The following is a 15,567-nucleotide window of genomic DNA, read 5'->3' on the forward strand; positions in this document are numbered from 1 at the left end:
TAGTCCATACATCCCTAGCTGAGAGACCTCGGCCTTGTTTGTATCAGGAAACTCTTATGACAGTTTCACATACAACCCTCTGTATGATGGCTGAATCAATGTTTCTTACCAGCAAACCATTGGAGCCATGGACTGTGACGCAACGAGAAAAGGCATGGTGGATGGAGATATCTTTCACATAGGTCGGAGGCTGGTATCCTCCCTTCTCATCCACATCTCCAGCCATGTGAAAGTGAATTGGATAGTGTCCCAGCGACTGTTGGCCCATGTGTTTCAGCTCTACCCCTTCCATATGGACAGCTTTAAAGCCAAGGCCAATCTGGAGAACAATAAATATAGAGTCAAGGTGCATAAGGGAAGTCCCGAAACTTGTTCCTGTGGTTGTGCATCTTCTGTAGTTTTTGCTTTAAAAAAAAAAAAAGTGTGACTCAGCCACAGTTAAGCACTTTTAAATTCCATTGATTTTCACTCCATGAAAATTGTATTTTATTTTGAAAGAAAGTTTTTTTTTTTAAAAAAAGGCAAAAGAAGAAAATATCTAATAATATAACAAATTCACAAAAGAAATAAAGAAACTCACTAATTAGAAGTCCTGGTCTATCACAAATGTGCTTGTGGTACAGCTAGACTAAATCAGCCTAAATAGAAGCTGTTGATGAAAACATGAAAATACAAGTTATATAGCATAGTGTGAGAGCCAATGTGGTGTAGAAGTTAGAATGTAGGACTGGGACTCAGGAGATCTGGGTTCTAGTCCCCACTCAGCCATGAAACTCACTGGGTGACTTTGGACCAATCACTGACTCTCAGCCTAACCTACCTCACAGGGTTGCTGCGAGGATAAAATGGAGAGAAGGAGAACCATGTAAACCGCCTTGGTTCCGTGCAAGAGGAAAAAGATGGGATATAAATGTGATGATGATAATGATGACAATGATATAAGGTGGGGTGTGTGTGTGTGTGTCTGTGTGTGTGTGTTTGTGTCTGAGAGAGAGAGCGCATATGTGTGTTATTCAGAAAAAAAGGCAACTTTGGTTGAAATTGTCTGAAGATCTTGCACATAGGAGTTAAAAGAGAACCATGGGGCCATAATATCTTTCTTAAAATTAGGATTCCTTGCTTGCTACACTTGCTGTGTAAGTTAAATTCCACTGATGAGAGAGATTTAAGCAGGTGCTTAATTCTCCTCTTGAAATGAATGGGCTTCAAAAGTGCTCCACTGTGGCTGAGCCATGCCCAGTCTGTATAAAAATTCTGCCCCAGGGTCATTCTGAAATTTGCATAAGTTGCACAGGTGCTCAGCATCATGTCACAGGCCCCTAGCTGTGTGGACAAGGTATCTCAGTGCAGAAAAAAAATCTGCACTGATTTTTTCAGTGGGATGAGATCAAGCAATACCTTGATGTGGCCCCCAAAGGTGTCGAAATCGAAGAAGGAGCATAGATCAGTGTTGTAATTGTAGCATCCCTTCTCCATCTCTCCCCTCACCACAATGTTGCGACTTAACAAGCCTACTTCAGCCCTCATGTCAACTCCGTCAATCACCTCTCCGGTGTGAAGGTACGTTGCTTTCCCTAAGAGGGATACAAACAGGTTTTTTTTTTTAAAAAATACTTATTGACAAATATATAATAATGTTTGCAATGACAAAACTATCAACATGTCCAGATAACATTGGGCAAGAGGGTTATGGGGGGTGGGGCTAGAATAGAATGGGGCAAAGAATAGGGTGGTAAGGGGAAGGAGGAAAGGAAGATAAAGATATGGGGAAGGGAGCAGAGGGATCCTTAGCACTGAATATATTCAGTTCAGTTGCTTTTGTTTATGAAGGGCGCAGTCGTATTACTCCCACCCTCAATTATTGTAAGGCTCCGAACTCAGAGGTTTAAGATCATCCAGTGCAGAGTGGGAGGAGCAGTGGAGGCAATCTTTGCCTGCCTGCTCCTTCCTCTCTGCAATTTCACTAGAGGGCCTTTTTTGCCCATCTAGCTGGGGCACTTCGGAGGAGGAAGGAAGGAGCCTGGAGACACCTCGGGATAGTTTTTATCCCAGCCTCTCCAGTCCCTTACCCTCCCCACCCACCGCCAGAACACCCCCCTTACCCCTCTCCGAGGTTGTGTTCCCGACCTCAGAGAGGCAGCTGGTGCAGTTCTTTCCATACCAGCTGTGAGGGGGAGCAGGGTTGGAATACAGATTCTCCCCTCCAAGGTTGGACCACTGTCTCTGAGCTCGGATCCGGGAATCCGAAATATCCTATGGCCGCCCAGACGCATAACAGGGATTGCTCCCTTAAACACTATGTCTTGCTTCAGTTTAGAAGATTTCAGGTCTGGCTGTTCTATCCAACTATTCCAGCTGTGACCTATTCCTACATGTGATCTATTCACATGCACCACAGGGTTTTACAATTGTGATGTGTTGATGTGAACTTTTATTTTGGTTTACGTAGTTTTATGCAATACGTTTTTTCAAGGGTCAACTGGTCATAGGAACAGAGGAAGTCCATCTAGCTCAGTACAGGCTACTGCACTGACTGGCAGCAGCTCTCCAGAGTTTCTTTCCTAGCTCTGTCTTGGAATCAAACTGCATTCAAAGCATGTGTCTGCCAGTGCAGAGCCATCTTCGGTCACTAGGTGGCAGACCTCCCTAACCAGTGTGTAGCTTTGCAGAGTCCATATAGTTCGAGGCCAGGGGAGGGGGGCAGTCCAAGAAACAGAGTTATTCAGCTGCTCCTCCCCTCTGCTGTGGGGCAGCCCCTCCTCACAGGAATGGAGTGAGCAGACTCCTCCTTCTGGGGGCTGTAGGGGTACAACAGGGCAGGGGCCATGCTTAGGGGTGCCAGAGGGCATGGCTTCACTCAGATGGGGCAGGCACAGTGTGTCCAACTCTGACAGCTGCTTAACTTGAAGGCATAAGAGCAGAAGAAGAGCCCTGCTGGGTCAGACTCAGGGTCCGTCTAGTCCAGCATTCTGTCCACACAGTGTACCAGTCAGCGTTGGCAATACTGGGCTAGATGGAGATAAGAAGAGCCCTGCTGGATCAGACCCAGAGCCCATCTAGTCCAGCATTCCGGTCACACAGCGGCCAACCAGCTGCCCATGGGAATCATAGAATAGCAGGGTTGGAAGGGGCCCACAAGGCCATCGAGTCCAACCCCCTGCCCAATGCAGGAATCCAAGTCAGAGCATCCCTGACAAATGGCTGTCCAGCCTCGTCTTGAAGGCCTCCAGTGTGGGAGAGCCCACCGCCTCCCCAGGTAATTGGTTCCATTGTCGTATTGCTCTGACACTCAAGAAGTTTTTCCTGATGTTCAGCCGGAATCTGGCTTCCTGTCACTTGAGCCCATTATTCCGTGTCCTGCACTCTGGGATGATCAAGAAGAGATCCTGGCCTTCTTCTCTGTGACAACCTTTCAAGTACTTGAAGAGTGCTATCATATCTCCCCTCAGTCTTCTCTTCTCAAGGCTAAACATGCCCAGTTCTTTCAGTCTCTCTTCGTAGGGCTTTGTTTCCTGATCATCTTTGTTGCCCTCCTCTGAACCCTCTCCAGTTTGTCTGCATCCTTCTTAAAGTGTGGTGCCCAGAACTGGACACAGTACTCCAGATGAGGCCTAACCAGTGCTGAGTAGAGGGGAACTAGTACTTCCCAGGATTTGGAAGCGATGCTTCTATGAATGCAGCCCAAAAGAGCATGTGCCTTTTTTGCAGCCACATCACATTGTTGGCTCATATTCAGCTTGTGATCGACAACAATTCCAAGATCCTTCTCGCTTGTAGTGTGGTTGAGCCACGTATCCCCCATCTTGTAACTGTGCATTTGGTTTCTTTTTCCTAGGTGCAGAACTTGGCATTTGTCCCTATTAAATGTCATTCTGTTGTTTTCTGCCCAGCGCTCCAGTCTACACAGATCACTTTGAATTTTGTTTCTGTCTTCCAAAGTATTAGCTATCCCTCCCAATTTTGCGTCATCTGCAAATTTGATCAGCATTCCCTGCACCTCCTCCTCCAAGTCATTAATAAAAATGTTGAAGAGCGCTGGGCCCAGGACTGAGCCCTGCGGTACCCCACTTGTTACCTCTCCCCAGTTTGAGAAGGTCCCATTGATAAGCACTCTCTGAGTCCGATTCTGTAGCCAACTGTGGATCCACCGGATCGTTGTTTCATCTAGCCCACTTTGAGCTAGTTTGCTCGTCAGGATATCATGGGGCACTTTGGAAACCCACAAGCAAGACATGAGTGCAACAGCACCCTCCCACCCATGTTCCCCAGCAACTGGTATACACAGGCATGCTGCCTCTGATACTGGAGGTAGGATATAGCCATTTGATACAAGTCTTCGCTGTATCAAATGAAGGGCTTATTCCAACCCATGCAAAGTGGGAGTGTGTGTGTGTGTGTGTGTGTGTGTGTGTGTATACACACACACCTCACTCTCTGGATCCTCACCTTGCTGTGGTGAGTGGGCTTGTGTGCTCCAATGAACCCTGTGAGCGAAGCCGTCGGGAGTCATGGACTCCCAGCAGGGCCACCCGTGACGGTAAGGTCAAGGGGGAGGAACCAGACAAAGAATGATCCAAGAAAGTCCTCAACGGCAGAACAGGCGGAAGATAACAAGGTGTGTGTTACAACGTGTATGTTGCAACACTGACTTCCAGCATTCCAACTGGAGGTCAGCCTATATTAAAGGCGCTATGGACTTTGAAGATGCACGAGTACAGGGCGAAAGGGAGAAACGAGCTCAGTGGAAGGCACGTCAAGCAAACCCTCACTGTGACGCCTTCCACCTGGAAACCTACGTCCTCACTGTGGGAGGCTGTGTAGATCCAGAATTGGCCTTTACAGCCACCTGCAGACCCACTGCTAAGACTCTACTCTTGGAAGACCATCTTACTCGGTCACGAGTGATCGCCGTGATGATGATGATGACGACATACACACAAACACACACACACACACACACACACACACACACACTAATTCCTTTCAATTTCTCCCCAAACCCAGAACCAGAAAACACCAGAACCAGGGAAGAAGTCTTTTTATTTCTCTGACCATCTAGTTTGTGTATGTATTACCCATCCCCCTTCCCTGATTCAGCTGTTCCACAAGGGGGGGGGAGGAAGCAAGAAGAGATCATCTTACTGCCCACATTCTGAACAGGTCCAGTAAAAACAAGTAATACACTCATTAAATAAACACTGTGCTTTAAAAAAAAAACACAAGTTAAAATATTGTTACATTTGCACATATTGTGTTTCAGGAGAGGCATACAGCTTACACACACACACACACACACACACACACACACGATAATTGGAAACAAATGCCAAACGCTCAGAAGTCCCTAAGAAAGAATTGCTCCTTACGAAGGATCTCTATAGGTGAATGGTTCCTTGCTTAAAAACTGGCAGAATGCCCGTCGTTCTGACAAGGAGTGAATATGTCAAGGGCCCATGGAAGCTGCAAGGCATCTCGCTGGGCCTGGCCTTCAGAGACACGTTGTGCATTCCTGCCACCCATTTGCAGAAGCCCCGTCAGTAAGGACTAGCACCCCGACATCAGGTTTTGCCCTCCCTGCAATGAAGTGCAGTGCTTTATTCTTTGGGGAGGGGCCATAGCTCAGTGGTTGAGCACCTGCTTTGCACTCAGAAGCTCCCAGGTTCAATCTCTGTCTTCTCCTGGTTAGGCTCAGAAAGAATCCGGCCTGAAACCCTGGAGAGCTGCTGCTGGTCAGTGTCAACGATACTCAGCTAGATGGGCCAATGGTTTGACTCGATATAAGGCAGCTTCCTATGTTCCTATCCCCCCCTCCCCGGAAGCAGGGGGCAGGGGATTACAGAGATGGGACAAACACAAGGGTGGTACACTTAGAGGGCACTATCAGGATGAGGGCAAAAGCTGCTCCCTCTCCAAAAGGCCAGAGCCTGAGAATCATCCCTTTTGTTCCATCTGCTTAGAGGCCCATTTGGAGTCCCAATTCTTAAGTGGGACAACACTTTAGGAATTGATAAGAGACGTGCCCATAGAATGGGGTCACTGAGGACTTCGGGCCAATGCCAGCACCACGTTGGGACAGTGCCAGCGCATGGTTGGGACAGCCACTGGGAGCTGTCTATTCCTTATTTATTTACAACATTTATATACCGCTCCACATCTGAACAGATTCTGGAGCAGTGAACAATACAAGATAAAAGGAACAAAACACAGAATTAAATGTTTTTTGTTTTAAAACTAGAACACCAATAAAACCATGGCTGGTTAATCGAGAAAGGCTTGTTGACATAAACATGTCTTCATCGGGTGCCAGAAACAAAACAATGTTGGTGCCTGCCTGACACCCAGAGGCTGGGAGTTCCACAGAGAGGGAGTCACCACACTGAAGGTGCTACTCCAGGTGGGTTCCAGCCAGGCCATAGGGGCATGCAGAACCACTAGGAGCATCGCTCTCTGATGACCTCAGTGACCAGGCAGGTCGAGAAGGGAAAAGGCCTTCTCTCAAGTATCCTGGTCCCAAGTTATTTAGGGCCTTATACACCAGTAATAGAACCTTAAACCCAGCCCAGTAGTGAAGAGGCAGCCAGCACAGGTCCCTCGGCAAAGGAGTTGCATGCTGGAAAGGGGCAGCTCCCAACAACAGCTGTGTTCCACACTAGCTCCAGCTTCTGGAGCAGCCTTAAGGCCAGATCATTGGACAGCCAACAATTCACAAAATACATGGTGTGTACAAAATGGAGAGAAAAACGTTTCTCTCTCTCTCTCTCTCTCATAATACTAGAACTTGGGGTCATCCATTTGGCAGCTAATTCACTATTGACGCTGGCAGTAGTTTTGCGACAGTCCAAAGGAAGTTAATTTATACGTTACATAAATTAATGTATGTTACATTAATGTTAAATTAACATACATTAATTTATGGAATTTACTACCACAAGACACAGTGATGGCTACTAACTGATGGCTTTAAATAGGGGGCTAGGAACATTCTTGGAGGAGAGGTCTATCAGCAGCTATTAGCCATGATGGCTAAATAGAACTTCCTGATTCAGGGGCAGTATACCTCTGCATGCCAAGTGCTAAGGAACAACCACAGGGAAGGGCCATCTCCTTCATGACCTGTTTATGGACTTCTAGGAGGTATCTGGTTGGGAAGCAGGATACTGGACCACAAAGGCATTTGGTCGAATCCAGCAGGGCTGTTCCGTACTTGAACCTGTTTGCACGGAAGCTCTCAAATTGTGACACAACAGATTGCTATCAGGATAAAAGAAAGTAAAGAAATACGTTCCGCTCTTGGCTGGGCCCAATTACTTTTTATGCTGTTATTTTATTTCTTTGATCAAATTGTTTTGCTTTTAATTGTTGAAAAACACCCTGAGGAATGCAAATGAATTGGAACAGCAGGGTATAAGACCTTTTTTAAAATCAGTCTCTCAAACAATCACATTTCTCAGGTTTGCAGCACCACTCGCGTAATGGCTTGTACATGTGAGAGTTTCAGAAAAGTGACATGTCAGGGTAAAGTGTGCTTGGGCTCACTTAATATCTGCACAGACACGCTAAGAATGTTAAATGCCAGTAAGAATGTTAAATATTCACCAAGAGATTTCTCTCTCTCTCTCTCAGTCTCTCTCTCTCTCTCTCTCTCTCTCAGCATGTTGGGTGTTTGTTTTTGTGTCAAGCTTTTGCCGACTTGGCAGGATTTGGATAAGGAAATAGTCTCAGGTGGCCAGGGGTTGCTGCTGTAGTTTTTCTCTTTTAGAATTATTGGCACCACGGTTCACCACGTCCATTCACTCTAAAGCGAGTGCCTTCTGTGTTTGGCAGCAAAGCAAACACAGCAGGCATATCTATTGCTGTGGGAGGTTCATTTAGAAGAGATGCCATCAGCGGCACATCCAGAAACTTGGAGTGGCCAGGATGGTGCATGCACATGGACCATCCAAGACAGCGGTAGGCAACATGGTGCCACAGGCAAAATGCACCCAGACATCTTCCTTGGCGTCCCACTTTTTTCCTTTTTTTTTTTAATTTAACCCATTTTCCTACCAGCAGCTGGGATTGCTGTGAAATAGGTTTCTGCTGCTGCCCAGAACTGTGGGTTCAAAGGAGTTGTTTAGTGCGTTGGTGCTCAGACCCCACCTCCGCCTATACTCAGTCTTTGGGCAGGTGACTTGTCCTTTGCCACACCTCCCGTGGCAGCCGTTTTGTGGTGGTGCCCAGGACAGCTTCTCCAATTGCCAGATCTGCCCATGGCCCATAAAAGGTTGCTTACTGCTGCTCTAAGAGCTGCTTTGAATGTTCAAAGGAAGCAGCCAAACAGAAAGCATGCTTGGATCATGCTTTCTCTAATCATACCTCAGAGTCTTGCACTTAGTTCTACCCGCCACCCTCGGTAGCCTGTAAACACCTATTGTTTCCCTGCCTATTGACCGAGGCAGTTAAACACTGATTGACCCAGACACCCTATGTATTTATTAACATTTATATACCGCCTTATCTGCTAAAAAGCCATCACGGCGGTGTACAGCAATTTCAAACAATAAGACCTTAACAATAAAAAGATAAGTGCGTTAAGGACAGGGAAACAGAAGAGCATTAAAGCAGCCCTGTAATTTAAACAGCTAAATTAAAAAGATGTGTCTTCACATTTTTTCTAAAGGCCAAGAGAGTGGGGACTGATCGTAGTTCTTGAGGGAGCATATTCCACCGTTCGGGAGCAACACAGGAGGAAGTCCTTTCAGGCGCGCCCGACAAACGGGCCTCTGTGGGGAACCTTGTTCTCAAGAGGGCGTCTACTGCAGATCTCAATACCCAAGCAGGTTCATAGCAAGACTGGTGGTCCCCTAGACAGCCAGGTCCTAAGCCATTTAGGGCTTTAAAGGTCAAAACCAAGACCTTGAATTGAGCCCAGAGAGCAAATGGCAATCAATGTAGGCCTTTCAAGACAGGTGTAATATGGTCCCAATTCTGTGCACTGGTGATGTAACATGGTCCCAGTTCTGTGCACTGGTTGGCAGTCTAGCTGCCATGTTTCCCACCAACTGAAGCTTCAGGACATTTCAGGGGAGGCGCACGCAGTAAGCATGGATAATTGTTGCCAAGTCAGACTCAGGAAGGATCACAGCTGGCACGGCAAGCGCAATTGTGCAATTGTGCTTGGTACAAGGGATACCCTCTTCTTCCTAGCCCTTACCGAATGTATACCGTGACATCTGAGGTTGTCTCTCAGCATTCAGATTTTGCCACCATTGGGGGGAGGGGCGTGCGCAGGAGGATGCAATATGGGTGGCTGCATACTCTCTTTATTGCATGGAACCATCCTATCTTACAACCTCTCGCCACGGAAGTCCTTCCACCCTGCCCATTCACACAGTCTTCAAGAGACCTGGCCAGCGTTCTCTCAATATGAGAAGCAAAGACTGCTGTAGCATGGGACAGGGCCTTTTTGGTGGCTATCCTGAGGTCGTAGGACTGAGGTTTATTAATGTAGCTCCTGCCTGGCCTTTAGAAAGCAGCAGAAAGCTACGTTATTGGATAAGAGGTTCCCTGAGGAAGTGCTAGGCTGTGTATGCTTTTTTGATGCCACTATCGTTTCATACAGCTTTTATTTATATTGCTTTTAGCTCCCGGGAGGTCGTTTATTTTTAATGCGATTTCCATAAGCCGCCTCAAGCAGAAGGCGAGGCTGGATATAAACATTAAGAAATGTTTAAATAAATAAGCACCCGAGAGACCTGCAGCGGCAAGAAATCTGTTCTGCACAAGGATGGGCAACAAGCATGCAGGACATGCTGCCAATTTACAATAGATGCTTGGTGCACAACCAGCCCATAGGGCAGATCAGAGAGGCAGATGTGAGAGAAATCTGCCAAGTGCACAAGTCACATGGAGGTGAGAACATCTCGCCGAGAAAAACTGTCAATCCACTTGCTAGAGCCATGCATGTGGCAAGTGCACCCGGGCTTTTGCTAGAACGTGAGCTGAATGAGTGCGGACAACCACTTCTTGTGTCACCAGCCATGCCACGTACATCAAGGGTGAGGAAGGTTTTGCACCCTGAGGGCCGCATGCTGTCATGGTAACCTTCCAGGGGGTGGCATGCTGGTAGTGGCTGAGTCCAAAGCCAAAAGTAGGCGGGTATAAAGCCACACACACCCATTTACAGCTCCCATAATCCCTGCCCATTGGCCATGCTGGCTGGGGTTTATGGGAGTTGTACTCCAAAACAACTGGCGGGCACCAGGTTGCCTACCCCTAAGTTAACCCTCCCCTTCCCAGCTGTGACTGGCCCAAGTTGCCCCTCTTTGGAAATTAGGCTTGAAAAAAAGGCTCTCATTGGCTCCGATGGGAGATGAGTGTTTTCAACTCTATCTGCTATGAGGACGGAGCTCACAGGTCAGTTGGCGGAGTCCTGTGGGCCACATCCAGGCACCAATTCCTCACCTCTGCCATACGTGCAAGCCAGTTCTGCACACTTTTTTCAACTACTGCCGGCTGTGTAGTATATAATTAGATTTTTTTTTCCCCTTCTACTACCAGGGGTGGACGTGTGGCTTTCCTGATGATTGGGCCTACAACTCCCATCAGCCCTAGCCAGCATGGCATGAGATCATGGAAGCTGTAGGCCAAAAGATCTGGTGGGCCACAAGCTGCCCACTGTCCTGTCCTACACAGCTACCCACATCTGGGAGAGGGGCCAGAGCACCATGGCACATGAGTTACAAGCAGAAGTTCCCAGGTTCAATCCCTGGCAGAGGCAGCAAAAGGGATCTCATGTTCCAGGTGTGAGGGTACCAGACGTGAAGCAGATGAAGGGACCTTATACTGAGTCAAGCCAATATAGACATCTGGCCAATATAGACAGCCTGGGCTGGAAAGACCCATCTGTATTTCTATGTACAAAACATTGAATCCACATGTAGATCATGAGCTAGATAGGTTAATGGTCTGACTCAGTGGAAGGCAGCTTCACACAATTGTATTTAAAAATTGACGTATGCAGATCACCATGTGCGATAATCACATGTATACGGACCGGCCTTTCCCAACCTGGCGCCCTACAGATATGCTGGACTACAACCTCCATTATCCCTGACCAGCATGGCGAGTGGCCATGCTGGCCAGGGATGATGGGAGTTGTACTCCAACACCCCTGGAGCACACCAGGTTGGGGAAGGGTGGTTTATGCATATTGGCATTTGAGATAACAGTCAGCCACAAAGCACAAAATGATATCATTCCTTCCTTAAAAAGGAAAGCATAGATGGGCAAACCTCGAGAAATCAACCCTACCATCTGTTCTGAGAAATATCCAGCTCTAAAGTACTTTCTTTGTGAACTGAACGTGAGCTTTTGGGGAAGTCTGCTGGGAATCAGCCTTTCACAGTCCAGTTAGATTCAAGATATGTGCACAGATGAACTGTAGTCAGCCATCTAGGAAAAGGTGAGCTGGTCTGAACAGTGCAGCATGCCAGGTTATTCATGTTTTTATCTGGGACATTAAAAGGCTGTTGCATCATTTCTGCCCATTTGTGAAACTTATCAGGGTTTGAAGTAGATTCACACACATGGCTAGAGATAAGGCTGCAGATTTTGTTGTTGCTGCTTCTTTGATCTTCCATTCTACTCTGTCCCACCCTTCCTCTAGCCTTTTGCCTGTTTTTGCTCTGGGCATCTTCCGTTTCCATAAAGTCCAGATGCAAAGAGTTTTAATCCATTCCCACAAAGGGGCGGGGGGAATCTAGATTCTAGACACAAAATTTTTCTCACAACAGAGGGGAAAAAAACCCAACAACGGAGATAGGAAAGCTGAGAAATGTCAGTCAAATTAGGGAGACTTTTCTGAGACTTGTTCACCTGCCTCTCGCACTGGCCCAGACAATGGTAGTGGTGAGAAGGAGCAGCAGATGCCACTGCCTGCTGGCTCACTGGCTCTCTGCCTGTCAATCAAGCATGTGGGAGCAATGATGAGGGAGAGGAGGAGGAGCAATAGCAGCTGGTGACCATGGTGGTGACAAGGTTGACTCACTGAGCAAGGTGGCCCATTGAGGGTGTCTTGCCCAAGGGCCCTCAAAAACCTGGAGCTGGCACTGGTCAGCGGCTGTCTAGGGTTTCAGGCAGTAGTGTTTCTAGTCCTACTTGAAGATGCCAGGAATTGAACCTGAGAGCTTGTGCATGCAAAGCATGTACTCTGCCACTGCGTAATGGCCCTTCCCTTAATTCACTGAAGTAATGGGTAAGAGAGATGGAGACATACAGAGAGCACGTGTGATTTTTACTGAGCGCAGCTGAACTCTCCTTTCCTACTGACAGTCAGTAGTTGCCCAATTCCCAACTGTTCCTCTGAAATTCTGTTTATAAGGAAAACATAATTTATTAGCAGGAAGTCTCCAAAATAGCTCAACTCATTTAGCCAAATAGCCTATGCAGAGCATATGAAAATATTGCTAAAAGATGAGGACACGGATTATAATTAGATTTTTGCTCGGTCACAAGAGGCGTTAAGAGAAAACCACAGTATTATAGCTTAACCATTTTTAGCTATATTGTATTAAGGGATTTGAAAAAGTGGTGTAAAACTAGCCACAAACGGTTTCATTGCCATGTCTACAATGAACAGTAGAGTTGCTGGCATTTTCTAGCAGAGCTCCTTTGCCTTTTAACAGTGGCATGGCAGAAATAAATTCAACAGGTACAGTTTTTCCGAGCACGGAGCAGCAGGGATGACAAAAGAAACAAAGAAAAACCCTAACCTGTTGATTTGATATATGTCATGCTACTTTGAATGCTCAGAAGCCCTGCCTGCCCTATCCACAGCTGAGTTAGAATCTATTGGTAAAAAAAATAATAATAATGTGGCACTTCCAGAATGATAAAGTCAAAACAATATCCCTAAACCAGGGAGGTTGAACCTCAGTCCAGCGGGCCAAATCCAGACCACCTGGAGTCCTAATCTGATCCTCCAGGATTCCTCACATGGCCATGCCCCTTTACCCCATTGATTGTTTGGAGCTGCGGATTGTTTGGAGCTGCTGATTGTTTGGTGGTCTCCTGGCTTTTACATGTTTCCCAACTCCTGCTCCTCCCCCACCATTCAAAAAGGTTGAAATGCCTCTCCTAAGGCTTAATTACTGGCACTACAAACTTTCAGCTAAATTACACAGGTATTTTTGGTACTTTGGACCTGCCACTTTTGCCTTCAGTCCTGCCCACCACTGGGATGCACCCCCTGAAAGCTCCTCCAAAATGGAATTCAGCCCTTGGGCTGAAAGACAATCAGCACCCCTGCCCTAAACTACACCTGATCAATGTTTGTCAGCACACTAAGGATTCCAGGAAAGGCTCTTCTACATTTCTGTTTCCACTGGACAGGAGATATATTAGAGGCAGGAGGAATTTTCCATCTATCTTACTATGCAACCCAGGCCAAAATTGCAAATTACTTTGCCCACTTGAGTTTTCATAACCCAGCTATCACGTCTCCTCTGCAAAGCAGTGCTGGGAGGCTGCAGTTTATAGGGGAGAGGCTGCAAATGGGAGGAAAGTGCTGCTTAACCCTTCTCCCACCACTTTCCCTCTGCATCTTCCTACCAGCAGCATCCAGCACCTAAGAAATACATGCAGTTACAGTTTTATTTTCATTGACTATCTCCCAAGATTGCTCTCATGATGTAATTCATGTCACACATTTAATGTGGTTTTTCCAATCATCTAAGTGTTGCTGGGGAAAGGTCGTGGGGGAAAACACCAAACAACAACTGTACAGATAGGTTTTCCCACACAGAGCCGCCTGCCATCTTTAGTCATGAGACTATGATGCATTTGGAATCCGAATGATATTTTTCTTGGCACAAACCATTAACCTTCTTACAGCCTGTTCAATGATCAGCCAAGAAGCTATAGTTCCTACTGAGCCAGTGGCCTTATTTTAAAGCAAAATCATTTTCCGGAAACACCTGGGAAGTATGATTTTGCTTTAAAACAAGGCAGGCATTCCCCACATGCCTTGTTTAGGGAAATCTGCATCCCCTTCCCTTGTGGTGTGCCCCTCCTGATGGGTTCAGTGGAGGGAGAATTTGCCCCTGGATTCCTGAAAGTTCCTACCCATGCAGTAAAAATGCATTAAATAAATAATAAATATCCCACTCGCCTGGTCACCCAACGTGACCAGGAATCCCAGCAGGCAGGAAGATCACTCCATCCCTCCTCTGACAGCCTGTTTGGTTTCTGTCCTAGCCATGGGGAAAAGAAAGTCTTTTCCTCCATAGCCATCATGGAAATGCAATTGGCTGGCAAAGGAATAACAGAATTGCTTCTTCCCTCTTCCACTAATCCGCTTGGTAGAAGGCAATTATGTTTAAAATAGCCTGCAAAGAGGCTAGTAATGTGTGTTTCCATGCTGTTCACAGCCTAATAACTTTTGTAGGCTTATTTACAAAGCTGTAAATAATCTTACTCATTATCTTACTTCTTCCTATCTTCTCTTTCTCTTTCTTTCTTTCTTTCTTTCTTTCTTTCTTTCTTTCTTTCTTCTTTCCATCCCATCCCATCCCATCCCATCCCTCCCTCCCTCCCTCCCTCCCTCCCTCCCTCCCTCCCTTTGCTCATCTTCCACCAATCTTTTTAAGCCCAACATTTCAATCTTCCTTCCTTCCTTCCCATCCCATCCCATCCCATCCCATCCCATCCCTCCCTCCCTCCCTTCCAACCCATCCCATCCCATCCCATCCCATCCCTCCCTCCCTCCCTTCCTTCGTCCCTTTGCTCATCTTCCACCAATCTTATTTTTAAACCCAACATTTCAATCTCTTCCCCCTACCCCACTTTTTTCTAAGACACAAAGTTAAAGGGCCTATAACAGTTAGCTGGTGTTTTGGCAGGAGGTTATTTATTTCACAACACTGACCCAAAATGAGGCATGCATAATTTGTCCTCCCATCCATACCTGTGCAGCCAGTTTGACATCAAAAGCTTGAATCCCAAAGACAGAGTCCTACCTGCCACTTTGACTTCATTGAGTCCACAGGCCCTGCATGGCAAGATCTGGAATTCTTCAGCTTGATACATGGAATAATCTGTACTGGCCACAACTATCTTATCTCCAACGTTCCATGACTGCACATCATCTGCCAGTCTCAAGATGGTGCTGTTCACGTTGGTGTCAACAGTTACTGTAAGCTTGGGTCTCACTAGAAAGCCAACCAAAGACAATAAGTGTATGTGGGGAGACAGGAGAGTATTTTCTATGCTCACTTAGGAATTGTTCACTTCACTCAGGCATGAGCAACTTGTAGTGCTCCAGATGTTTTGGCCTATAACTCCGATCACCCGTCACCATTTACAATGCTGAAGAGTTCTGATGGAAGCTGTAGGTGAAAACATCTGGAGGGTGACAAGTTGCTCGCTCCCGACTTAACTTTACAGAGCAGCTAGGTAGCTCTCTAGGAGTAAAATCCAACTTAAGTCCTACTCAGAGTAAGCCCATTGAAACGAGTGGGGCTTAAGTTCGTCATGACTACCTTAAGTCCCATCAATTTCAGTGGGTCTGCTCTAAGTAGGACTTATGTT

The 15,567-nt window shown here is 46.6% G+C and overlaps 1 protein-coding gene across 1 annotated transcript in view; it reads right to left on the minus strand.

Annotated features, from left to right (window-relative positions):
- Window positions 1-15,567, minus strand: part of CEMIP (cell migration inducing hyaluronidase 1) — a 98,942-nt gene that overhangs the window by 46,998 nt on the left and 36,377 nt on the right. The window contains exons 10-12 of the mRNA XM_084816435.1: window positions 14,997-15,188; window positions 1,399-1,574; window positions 110-319 (exon numbers count right to left, since the gene is read on the minus strand). Of these exons, the coding sequence (XP_084672561.1) occupies window positions 110-319; window positions 1,399-1,574; window positions 14,997-15,188 (578 nt within the window). The remainder of the gene's footprint in view (window positions 1-109; window positions 320-1,398; window positions 1,575-14,996; window positions 15,189-15,567) is intronic.

This window comes from Heloderma suspectum, chromosome 11, assembly GCF_057233095.1.
Source record: "Heloderma suspectum isolate Gila_16-S chromosome 11, 16-S_ref, whole genome shotgun sequence".
NCBI lineage: Eukaryota > Metazoa > Chordata > Lepidosauria > Squamata > Helodermatidae > Heloderma > Heloderma suspectum.